The sequence below is a fragment of the Oxyura jamaicensis genome, chromosome 4 (genome assembly GCF_011077185.1).
Source record: "Oxyura jamaicensis isolate SHBP4307 breed ruddy duck chromosome 4, BPBGC_Ojam_1.0, whole genome shotgun sequence".
NCBI lineage: Eukaryota > Metazoa > Chordata > Aves > Anseriformes > Anatidae > Oxyura > Oxyura jamaicensis.
Genome location: NC_048896.1, coordinates 96,030,656 through 96,041,666, shown reverse-complemented (window position 1 = coordinate 96,041,666; position 11,011 = coordinate 96,030,656). Strand labels below are relative to the sequence as shown.

The 11,011-nt window shown below is 71.1% G+C and overlaps 3 protein-coding genes across 4 annotated transcripts in view; 1 reads left to right on the top strand and 2 right to left on the bottom strand.

Annotated features, from left to right (window-relative positions):
- Positions 1–90, bottom strand: part of LOC118166721 (vasodilator-stimulated phosphoprotein-like) — a 55,873-nt gene extending 55,783 nt beyond the window's left edge. Inside the window, exon 1 of the mRNA XM_035325854.1 lies at positions 4–90. Within this exon, the coding sequence (XP_035181745.1) occupies positions 4–90 (87 nt within the window). The remainder of the gene's footprint in view (positions 1–3) is intronic.
- Positions 7–5,207, top strand: LOC118165713 (rho-related BTB domain-containing protein 2-like). Of its 2 annotated transcripts, none has more exons than XM_035323948.1 (9): positions 7–280; positions 391–494; positions 1,596–1,781; positions 1,864–2,786; positions 3,115–3,233; positions 3,466–3,616; positions 3,838–3,926; positions 4,038–4,143; positions 4,224–5,207. In XM_035323948.1, the coding sequence occupies exons 1-9, from the start codon at positions 89–91 to the stop codon at positions 4,391–4,393; spliced, it is 2,040 nt and encodes a 679-aa protein (XP_035179839.1). In that variant the 5' UTR covers positions 7–88; the 3' UTR covers positions 4,394–5,207. The 2 variants fall into 2 exon arrangements, with proteins under 2 accessions (XP_035179839.1, XP_035179840.1); XM_035323949.1 differs by having other exon boundaries at positions 3,843–3,926; positions 4,224–4,382.
- A 1,303-nt stretch (positions 5,208–6,510) lies between these two features.
- WDR54 (WD repeat domain 54) overlaps positions 6,511–11,011 on the bottom strand; it is a 4,955-nt gene continuing 454 nt past the window's right edge. Inside the window, exons 2-9 of the mRNA XM_035323956.1 lie at positions 10,629–10,691; positions 10,432–10,498; positions 10,013–10,069; positions 9,747–9,874; positions 7,827–7,927; positions 7,482–7,644; positions 7,245–7,319; positions 6,511–6,805 (exon numbers count right to left, since the gene is read on the bottom strand). Of these exons, the coding sequence (XP_035179847.1) occupies positions 6,674–6,805; positions 7,245–7,319; positions 7,482–7,644; positions 7,827–7,927; positions 9,747–9,874; positions 10,013–10,069; positions 10,432–10,498; positions 10,629–10,691 (786 nt within the window). The 3' untranslated portion in view covers positions 6,511–6,673. The remainder of the gene's footprint in view (positions 6,806–7,244; positions 7,320–7,481; positions 7,645–7,826; positions 7,928–9,746; positions 9,875–10,012; positions 10,070–10,431; positions 10,499–10,628; positions 10,692–11,011) is intronic.

The window sequence follows — 11,011 nt, the reverse complement described above, 5'->3', positions numbered from 1 at the left end:
AACGGGCCCGGGCGGCGGCGGCGGCGGCGGCGGCGGCGGCGCGGGATGGGTGGGGGGCGGCGCGGGGCGCGGCGCTGAGCGGGGCCCCATGGACCTGGACGTGGACTACGAGCGGCCCAACGTCGAGACCATCAAGTGCGTGGTGGTGGGCGACAACGCCGTGGGCAAGACGCGCCTCATCTGCGCCCGCGCCTGCAACGCCACGCTCAGCCAGTACCAGCTGCTGGCCACGCACGTGCCCACCGTGTGGGCCATCGACCAGTACCGCGTCTGCCAGGAGGTGCGGGGGGGGCGCCGGGAGGGGGCGGCCCCGACCCCGGGGGGAGCGCCCCCCGACCCGGGGGGGGCCCGCCCCGAGCGCGGGGAGCCCCCTGACCGCCGCCCCCGCAGGTGCTGGAGCGCTCCCGGGACGTGGTGGACGAGGTGAGCGTGTCGCTGCGGCTCTGGGACACCTTCGGGGACCACCACAAGGACCGGCGCTTCGCCTACGGCAGGTGGGTGGGGGCGGCGCGGGAGGCACGGCCCCGGCACCGAGCCCGGCGGTGGGCGGGGGGCGCTGAGCCCCAGGGACCCCCGGGACCCACCCGTGAGCGGGCGGGGCTCGGGGGGGCCCGGAGAGGTCTGACACCCCCCAACCCCCCACCCCCTGTCCCGTGTCCGGTTGCAGCCCCGGGGGCACCGTGACACCAGGGCCCGGGCAGGCACCGGCTCCGGGGGCAGCTCTGGGTGCTCGCGGTGTCCCTGGGGGGCAGCGGCACCACCGGGGGGCTCCGGGAGGGTATGTGGGACACACGGGGCCCTGCCGCACCCGGGGCTGCACGGCCCTGGTGTCCTGGGGCACGACCTGGGAGTTCCCGGCCATAGCCAAGAGCACGCACTGAGCCCCGGTGCAGTGCGGCTGAGCCCGTCCTGGCACCGGGAGATGCCCCGTGGCCATGGCCGTGGCCGTGGCAGACCGGGTGACAGCCCCCGCCCCCTGTCCCCCCCCGTGCCAAGTTACTGGGCTGTAAACAACCCCTTCCCCGTGGCCTCTGGCACCTCCAGGCTCTTATCGCCCCGCCGCACTGTGCCAGCTTGGCTTGGCGTGCTCTGATCTCCCCTCCGTGCAGGGGGCAGGGACACCCGGTGGGAATGGGGGCACCCCCGAGTGAGGGGGCGCAGCCTGGCGTGCCCAGAGTGCACCCAGTGCCACCACCCTGCTGTCCCCTTCCCCGCGGGGCAGCGGGTGCTGGCTGAGCTGCGGCTCCCGTGCTGGCCGGGGGCCCGGGGGGGCGGGAGGACGGCGGCTATCTTGGTCCCCGGCGCGGGCCCAGCTCCAAACGCGGCTCCTGGTCACGTCTCGGAAGGCACGGACTAAAAACAAACCCGGCCTGGTGGCCACGCGGCTGCTCCCAGCCCCCCAGGGGGGGTCCCTTCCCACATGGGTCCGGCCCCACTCTGGGCACGGGACGGGGCTCGGGTCCCCTGCGCCCGCTCTGGCCCTGTCCCGGCTGCTGTTGGTGGGCATCTCCCTGCTGGTGCCTGCGGGTTGTGCCAGGGCAGGGCTGCGCTGACCCCCTTCCTCCTCCTCCTCCTCCTCCTCCTCCTCACTGCAGGTCAGATGTGGTCGTGCTCTGCTTCTCGCTGGCCAACCCCAACTCGCTGCGCCACGTGAAGACCATGTGGTACCCCGAGATCAAGCACTTCTGCCCGCGGACGCCCATCATCCTGGTGGGCTGCCAGCTGGACCTGCGCTACGCCGACCTGGAGGCCGTCAACCGCGCCCGGCGGCCCCTGGCCAAGTGAGGCTGTGCCCGGTGGGCGGGCGGGGGGTCGGGGGCCGGGACCCCCGCGCGGTGACACGGCTCTGCTCTGCACCCCCAGGCCCATCAAGCCCGCGGACATCCTGCCCCCGGAGCGGGGCCACGAGGTGGCCAAGGAGCTGGGCGTGCCCTACTACGAGACCAGCGTGGTGGCCCAGTTTGGCATCAAGGACGTCTTCGACAACGCCATCCGTGCCGCCCTCATCTCCCGCCGGCACCTGCAGTTCTGGAAGTCCCACCTGAAGAAGATGCAGCGGCCGCTGCTGCAGGCCCCCTTCCTGCCCCCCAAGCCCCCGCCGCCCGTCATCCACATCCCCGACCCGCCGGCCAGCCGCGGCTGGGGCCCCGCCGCCCTCTTCTGCACCCCGCTCTGCGCCGACGTCGTCTTCCAGCTGCAGGGCGGCCAGCAGGTCTTCGCCCACCGCGTCTACCTGGCCACCTCCTGCTCCAAGTTCTACGACCTCTTCACCCTGGAGGGGCCGCGGGGGGCGGCCAAGGAGCCGGCCGCCCGCGCCCGCAGCCTGGACGGGGAGCGGGGGGCGCTGGGCGAGGGGGCGCGCGCCCCGCTGCGGACCTCGCAGAGCGACGATGCCCTGCGGCCGGCGGCGGGGGACGGCGCGGTGCCCGGCGCCCGCGACCTCTCGGCGTGGGGCCGCGGCTTCGTCAGCATGCGCTGGGAGCTGGTGGCGGACCCGGTGGCGGGGCGGGAGAAGCGGATGACGGTGGTGTGCATGGACCGGCTGGTGCAGGCGGAGCCCTTCCGCGCCGTGCTGGAGTACCTCTACACCGGGCGGCTGGACCAGGCCCGCGGGGACCTCATGCAGGTGGCCACCATCGCCGAGCTGCTGGAGGTCTTCGACCTGCGCATGATGGTGGCCAACGTGCTCAACAAGGAGAGCTTCATGAACCAGGAGATCACCAAGGCCTTCCACGTCCGCCGTGCCAACCGCATCAAGGAGTGCCTGGCGAAGGGGGTCTTCGCAGGTACAGGGGGCCAGGGGTAGCGGTGCCCTGCCGGGGACATCGCGCGGGCTCCCTCCCCTCCATCTGGGTCATTCGGCTCCTCCTGGGCCATGCATGGACCCGGGCTCCCGGCCACCCTGAGCGCTACCCCTTCCCCGGGGCCACGCTGGGCTGCACTTCCAGAGCCCTCGTCCCCTCCCCGTGCCATCCCCAGCAGTCAGCTGTGTGGCTGTGCCGCGGTCCCTGTGCTGGGCTGGCTGCGGGGCGCGGGGCTGGTGTCCCTGCACCAGCCGTGGTGCCGGCCCAGGGGTGCCAGTCCCGTGCCGAACCTGTCCCTGTGCCACCCCAGACGTGGTTTTCCGCGTGGACGACGGGACCGTGCCTGCGCACAAGCCCCTGCTGATTGCCGGCTGCGACTGGATGATGGCCATGTTCCGGGGGGCTTTCCGCGAGAGCTACGCTGCCGAGGTGAGGGCACGGGGATGGCGGGGGGGTGACCTCGAGGCCCCGGGAGGACCGGCTGTCGTGGAGCTGCGGCTGTGCTGGCACGGGGCACGTGGGGCCCAGCTGCGCCCACGGCGTCTCCGTGCTCAGCCCCTGCTGCGGCCGGGGCAGGCGATGGCAGCGGGGCAGGGTCTGTCCTTGCTGCAGCGCCCACCCCGCTGCCAGAGCCCGGCCCCAAGCCCCCCCTGTCCCGCAGGTCTCCCTGCCGGGCACCAACTGCGCCTGCCTGCGCGCCGTCCTCGACTTCCTCTACACCGGCGTCTTCACCCCCACGCCCGACCTGGACGCCATGGAGCTCCTCATCCTCACCAACCGCCTCTGCCTGCCCCGGCTGCAGGCGCTCACAGGTGAGCCCCCCCCCGCTGCCCGCGCTGACGTCGGCTGCCAATACGATGCCGGAGCCGCGGGGACGGGGATCGATGCGGCCCCGGGGTGTCATTAGCGGGGCCCTTATGTAAGAGCCGGACGAGCCCCGCGTAACCCCAGCGCCGGGCAGGGCGCGTCGTGTCCCTGGTGCGCGTGGCTGCGTCGCTGCCCGCGGCGCTCACGGCCCCCTCCCGGCCCCCAGAGCAGTACGCCGTGGACGAGCTGCTCCGAGCCTTCATGCAGCAGGTGGAGATCGACGAGCAGGTGATCATCTACCTGGAGATGACGCAGGTAGGCGGGGATGGGGGGCGCAGGGTGGGGGCTGCTCCGGGACACGAAGCCCCGGGGTGGGCTCCGGGCTGCGAATCCCCAGCCCTGGCTCCCCCCACCCCCCGCCTGCAGTTCCACAACGCCCGGCAGCTGGCCGCATGGTGCCTGCACTACATCTGCACCAACTACAACAGCGTCTGCCGCCGCTTCCCCCGGGAGATGAAGTTCATGTCCCCAGGTAGGCTGCCGGGGGCCGGGCAGGGTTGGCCCCAGCCGCGCCGGGGCCGGCCGTGCCATGACGCGCCGCCGTCCCCGCAGAGAACCAGGCCCACTTTGAGCGGCACCGCTGGCCGCCGGTGTGGTACCTGAAGGAGGAGGACCTGTACCTGCGCTCCAAGAAGGAGCGGGAGCGCGAGGAGCAGCTGCAGCGCAAGCAGCACACCCGCAGCAAGTGGTGCTTCTGGCGCCCCTCGCCCCACGTCTCCTGAAGCCAGGGGCATGGCCGTGACGCACCCCGGGGCAGGGGGCACGGCCGCGCCCTGGCTGTCACGGGCCGTGCGGTGCTGGGCGGGGGGCTCCCCTCTTCGCCCCCCCCTGCCCCGGGGCTGCAGGCCCTGGGGGGCCTGTTTACACCCCCATCCCCAGGCTGGTTTACAGGCGCTCGCTGCCGCCGCCGCTCTGGTTTACGGCCCAAATCCCCCCCGTCGCCGCCTCGCGGTGCCTTTCCCTGGGGCGGCGGCGTGCCAAGCCGGGCAGGGCCCCCCCACCCCGTCCGGCGCTGGTGCTACCTCTGACCGAGCAGTATTGTGGGGCTGGGGGCTCCGCCGGCCCCCTCCCCTGCCAGGGCCCGCGGGAGGGTGCTGGCTCCCCGGGCTGGGGCTCCCCGGCCGGGCTCTCTGGTGCTGTATTTTCCCCCCTTCCTCTGCCTCGGCAGAGGTGGGGGCCAAGCTGTGAGCGGGGCGGGAGGGCAGAGGGGCCGCGGGGGCTGCGTGTGCCACAGGAGCTGCCCCTGCCTGCCGAGGGCGTCCCGGCTCACCCCGGTCATCTCTGTGCCTTGGACACGTCCCGGCGGGGCGGCGGGGCCGACGTCCCCGTCTGGGTGTCCCCGTCCCGGTGTCCCTGCGCTGCACAACCCTTTGTACACTTTTCTACTCCACTCGCCCCGACCCAGCACAACCTCCCGGGCGCCTGCGCCCGCCTCAAGGGCTCTTTGTACCTACGCCTTCCCAACCACTGTGAGTGGGGCGCCGCGCTTGGCCGTGCCAACTGTTTTAACCTTTAATAAAGCCTTTTGTAACGGGACGGGGCTCCCACTCCCGCTCCGTAGGGTCCCACAGCAAGGAGCGACACGGGGGGGCTCGGTTCAGGTGCGTTTATTGGGGGAGAGGTGGGGGGCTGGGGGGGCAGGGTGCGGAGTCCTGACCTGTAGCTGGGGGGGCAGCACATGGGGGTACAGCGTGAGCGGGGGGTGCGGTGCCTGGGGTCAGAGGTGCTGGGAAAGGGGCACGAAGGGGGCCAGGGGCTGTGGCCCGCAGCTGGGGGCAAAGCCGTGCGTGGGCAGCGGGCTCCCTGCCCACAGCGTGGCTCTCACCCAGCACAGCAGCAGGGGCTGCGGCTGCCTTTCCCAGGGCCGGGCCGGACCCTGCCGCCGCCGGGAGCTGCAGGAAGCTCCTGCGGGGCCGAGCCGGATCCGGGAGCTGCGGGAAGCTCCTTCCCTGCCTGCTGAGGACAGGGCCCGCCCCGGGCAGGGCCCCCCCGCATGTGGGGCCCCCCCTGCCCTGCAGGGCCCTGGGAACAGCAGCCAGCAGAGAGCGGGACCGGGATATGGACAAGGACCAGGGGGACAGCGACTGCTGGGACAGGGACGAGCCCTGCCCTGGACGTGGGGAACGTGGGGGGAGCCCCAGCACGGCCTGTGCCCCCTTCCAGCACCCCCTGTCTGGGGCAGGGTCAAAGCCAGCAGGGCGCAGGGCCCCGGGCTGAGATGGGGGGCTGGAGCACAAGGACAGCCTGCTGGCACGGCTCTGCTCAGCGCCACGGCTCTGCTGGGTGACCTAGCAGTCTGTCCCCAGGGCGCTCAGCTGGCCTGGAAGAGCACAGTGCGGCCGCCTCTGCTTTTTCCAGCCCAGGAGCGCAGCTGTGGCCCCGCACATCTGGCTGCCAGCCGCGGAGCGCGCGGTCCCGCCGGGACGCGGCCGTGCCCAGGGCTGCTGGCAGGGTGCGGAGGCTCCTCGCCCCAGCCCGTAAGCACGCTGCCCCGAGGCAGGGCGGCCCACGCTGCAGCGCCCGTGGGTGCGGCCCCCCCAGCAGGGAGCGGCTCCCGCAGCCCTCCCGGCCGGAGCAGCGTGTAGGGCAGGTTCGCCCTGGATCCTCTCCCGTTTGAAGCGGAGGTGCCGCGGGGAAGAGGGGAGCCGGTTCTGCTCCTCCCCACCGCTGCCGCTACCACAGCCTGCGTCGAGGCAGCTGCTGCTCAGACACAGCCACGGCGCCTCTGCTGCCTGCTTTCCCCCCGGGAGGGCTCAGGAGGGGGCAGGGGGGGGTCAGCTGCTGGCTCAGGGACCCACAGCGCTGGGACATGGGTCCCACTGAGCCAGAGCAGCCCATGTTCCCTGTGCACGGCCATGCCCTGCTGGGGGCAGGTTTGCTTTGGGAGTGAGGGGATCCTACTTCAGCCCCCCCTCTGCACTGATTTCCACGCCCCTGGGGTACAGCCCTGGGCCGGGGGGTGCCTGGTGGCCTGGCTCGGGACAGAGGGCGCAGCCCGCAGCCTACACCTGGCTGTATCGGAAGATCTCGCTGAGGTCGTAGCCGGTCACGGCAAAGGAGCAGCCCTCGGGGTCGCAGAAACGGGCGCCGCAGATCTGGGTGTCGGTCACACACTCGGCGTGGCAGTGCTCGATCTGCAGCGGGACGAGGAGCCAGCATGAGCAGCACAGCAAACTGCGTGCAGCCAGCACTGCCGCAGGCCCAGCGAGCTGCCTTGGACCCGCGCCCTCCTGCAGGGGCATCACCTCCAAGCAGGGGGGTGAGGCCACACCAGGGGGATACGGACAGCGCTCCCCAGTCCAGGGGCACAAGAACCTTTCCTTTCTCGCAGCCCCACCGCTCGAGGGCAGGACTCGGGATCACACCAAGAGGGAGCAGCGCTGGGCCACCACGCAGCAGCTCAGGCTGGGCCCAGAGGGCTTCCAGCCAGCAGCTCAGCTCCGCAGCCCCCAGCAGCAGCAGCACCTCGCGGGAGGCTGCGCGACCCAGCAGCACCGACCCGCGGTCCCGGCGGGGCAGCGACAGCTCGCAGGGACCCACCCTGGCTCCAGGTTCTCCAATGAACGTCCTCACCTCGACATCGTCGGTGTCTGGGTTCCTGCTGAGCTTCCAGACGTGAACGAAGGAGTCCTCGGCCCCCGAGAGCAGCTGCGAAGGGAAGCAGCAGAGGGGCCGTGGGGACCAGGACACCAGAGGGGTGCAGAGCAGCGTGATGGCGCTGAGCAGCCCCTGCCCTGCTCCGGGCCCAGGAAGCTGGCCCAGCATCACACGCCCACAGGTGGCCCAGCTCCGGGCCACCTTACCCCTTACCTTTCCCGTCAGCGGCGCCAGGTCCAGGGCATTGATCCAGCGAGCGTGAGCGCTGACCTCGGCGCGCAGGACGCCCGTCGCTGCCTCGTACAGCCGAATCTGCCCGTTGCCGTAGCCAGCAGCGACGACCCCGTTCCAGAGCTTCACGGAGGAGCAGGTGCAGCTGGGCACAAGGGCACGCGTCACCTCCTCCCCTCCCGGCTGCACACCCGCACGCTGGGGCTGGGGGTCCCGTCCTGCCCCGGCCCAGCACCCTCCCAGCCCCACCAAGAGCCTGGAAGGGTCTGGCCGGGGTTTTTCGGTATCGCCTCGCTGTCGGGATCCTGCCGCGCCGCTCCGGCTTACCCGAAGGCTGGGATCTTGTTGAGCAAGGTGAACTCCTCTCCAGAGCTCCAGATGCACAGGGTCCCCGCGTCGTCGGCAGTCACCAGGTCCCCAGCCCCCTCCTGCAGGGGGGACGTGGGGTCAGCGGAGCCCCAGCACCTGCAGAGGCTGCTCACAGCCCCGGGCACCGAGCTGCTGCGCGCCAGAGCCGGCGGCAGGGCAGGCTTAACATTAACTGCCCCCAGAAACTGCTGACAGTCTGCGAACGGGGAAGGCTGAGCTGTGATCGTACACGGGCATCGCAGTTTAAACACGTCGCTGTGTGGCAATGCTCATTACACACGGGGTAAGTCTGTGAGAACAATCGCTGCATCTCCTCCCTCTGCTTTCGAGTCACAGCAGACTTCACCTCGACGCACGTCTCGGATTGCGTGTGCGAAGCACCGTCCCTGCTTGCTAGAAAGCCTCTCAAACAAACCACGGAGCAAAGTCCGAGTGCAGCGAGTGAGGGAAGCCGGCCAGAGACAGGTGAGAGACGAGAGCACAGCTTTCGCATAAACAGGCTCCGTATCCAGGCTAATTGGGAACCAGCTCTGAGCAATTAATTGTTCAAGGGAGTCCCAAGCGCAGAGAAAGTTAAATGTACCTAATTAGAGAAAGTGTCTGAAAGTGTCCTCGTTGGGAAGCATGCAGCCAGTAACGAGGAAGCCAATTAGTGCATCTGCAGAAATGTCAACCGGAGCGAAGGGAGCTGGAGGAAGCCCCGTCCTGCCTCCAGTCTGCTCTGCAATCAGGTGGGGTTACTTCACGCGGCAGGGGAAGGTCACCACGGCGTCGGTGGCAGCTCGGACCAGCCCCCTCCGTCCATTCGGTGAATTTAGCGAGGGGAAACAGGCTCCTGGCCTCCGACACCTCCTGCACCCGGCCCTGGGTGCGGAGCTCTCAGCCCCGTGCGGGCGCTGCCCTCGGCCTCCCCGCCTGCCCCGCTCCTGGGGAGTGGAACCGCGGTGCCACAGCGGCAGCTCGGCGCCTGGGCTCGCTCCGGGGGTAGGGGCGTGACAGGGCCGCGCCCCCCCCGCTGCCCTGGGGAGGGTCTGCCCCTGCAGCTCCCTGCCACCCGCTGGGAGCCTGAGTTCAGTGCGTGTTTATTCGGGGCTGGTTTTGCTCATCTGCTCTTGTGGCAGCCCGGCCTTTGGCTCCACCAGCCGCTGTGAGCCCTGGCACGCACCCCGCTGCATCACAGGATGTTCCCGGGCAGTTCGGCACACGCCCACAGCCGCCCTTCTGGTGGGAGGGCCTCAGCTCCTCATCTCTGCCAGGACGGTTCTGCCTCTGCACGGTTTGTCTGCCGAGACTCTGCGTGACCGGGCCTGAGGTTCGGTCAGCTGAGAAACGGGGAGATGGAGGAGCTGGAAAGGCAGGAGCTGGCTGAACTCGGACGGCACAGCGGGACAGCGAATGGGGTGGCTGCTCCAGCTGTCAGAGCAGCAGGGGAAGAGCTCTGAAGTGCCAGCCTGCAGACTCGGCGTTTTGAACTTCTTCGATCACTCTGCTTACGCTGCACACCACGCTGAGCCAGCCGGTTACGGGCTGCAGCAGGGGCTGAGCACGCCCCAAGCCAGCGCTTCCCAAGACTTATCCTGACCTCCCCTAACAGCAGGGAGCCCCCGGTGCCACGGCAGCCTCAGGAGCCAATGTCCTCGGTGAAGGAAGGGAGGTGAGAGCTGCCTGCTGCCCCGCACCGCACGGGGAGGCCGCCTGGGCCGCACCACAGCCTGCACGTGGCGGGGATTGGGCTGGCTGAGGTGCCACACGCTGGGAAAGGCCCCGGGCAGCCCCCACGCCGAGGGGCAGCTGGAGCCCCCCCGCCCCCTCCCACGGCTGGGGCCCCTGCAGCACCTCTGGCCCCGGGCGGTTTGACCCCGGTGGCCACGCACGTACCGGAGCCTGGCCCAGCTCCGCCGCGATGTCGGTGATGGCGTCGCGGTGCTCCTCCAGGACCTCGCTCACCGTGACGTTCGTCCCTTTGTGGGGGATGTCGAACACCAGCACCATCCCGGAGGACGTCCCTGCGGGGGGACCGGACCGGAGCTGTCAGCGGGGACGCGTCCCACGGCCGAGCCCCCAGCTCCCACCCTGCTGCAGCCGCGCTCCGCTCTCCCCCCGGCTCTCTGCCCGCGTGAGGCCGCTCCCAGCACCTCACTCACCCACGCAGATGAAGCGTTCTCCAGCCGCAGCGATCCCTCGGGCAAACACGGCTTGTGCTGGAAGGCACCAAGAGCTGGCTGCGGCCTGGGGCAGCTCACGGCAACGCCCGCCTGAGGTTCACCCCCAGCCCTGTAGGTGCTGCAGGGCCCCCCGAGCCCTCCCTCCAACCTTCCTAGGCCCACACCAAGCCTGGGCAGAGCAGTCAGGATGGTGCAAAGCCTCCTCCAGACCCCGCTACTAACCTGCCAGGCAGCGCCCGCCTGGCTCAGCCCCGTCTGGGTGCAGGAGCAATGCTGCTGGGCTCCCAGGCCGGCAGGAACCAGGCTGCCCCACAGGAACGCCCGATCCCACGCTCCCAGGAGCGGCACGGGGGGGGGGGTCTGGGGGCCCCTCGCTGTGCCCCCACCGCGGCACTTACCCGGCGGAGGCTCTGTGATGTCCAGCGCGTGCCAGTAAACCATGACGGAGCCATCCGACTCGTACATCTGGGAAGAGAAGGAGCAGCGGGGTGAGAGCTGGCGGCTGGCAGCGCTGCTCCCCCAGCCCCCGGCTCACCGCCCGCCCACGGGAGCTCCGAGGGGAGCAGCAGCGCCCTGCTCCGGCCCCGCGGCCCACCTGGACGCCTTTCTGCGAGGTCAGCACCAGCAGCACCCGTGCCGGCAGCGCGCACCAGGCGGCCTGGAAGGAAACAAAGCTCGGAGGGGGGCCGCAGAGGGGGGCGGCGGCCCGCGCCCCCTCCCCAAAGGCGGCACCGCCGGCAGCCGCCCGCGGACACGCTGGGCTCTGACCGCAGCGAGCCCCCAAGCCCGCACACAGCTCCCCGGGAGGCTCCGTCCCTCCCGCCGCCTCCTCCCGGTACCGGGGGCGCTGCGGGGGCTGGCCGGGACAGCCCGACCCCCCCCGGCAGGGCCCTGCCTCCGCCCACCCGGCACCGGGCCCGCGGGGAGCGGCAAGGCCCGGGCACACCGGGGATAAGGCCCGGGCACACCGGGGATAAG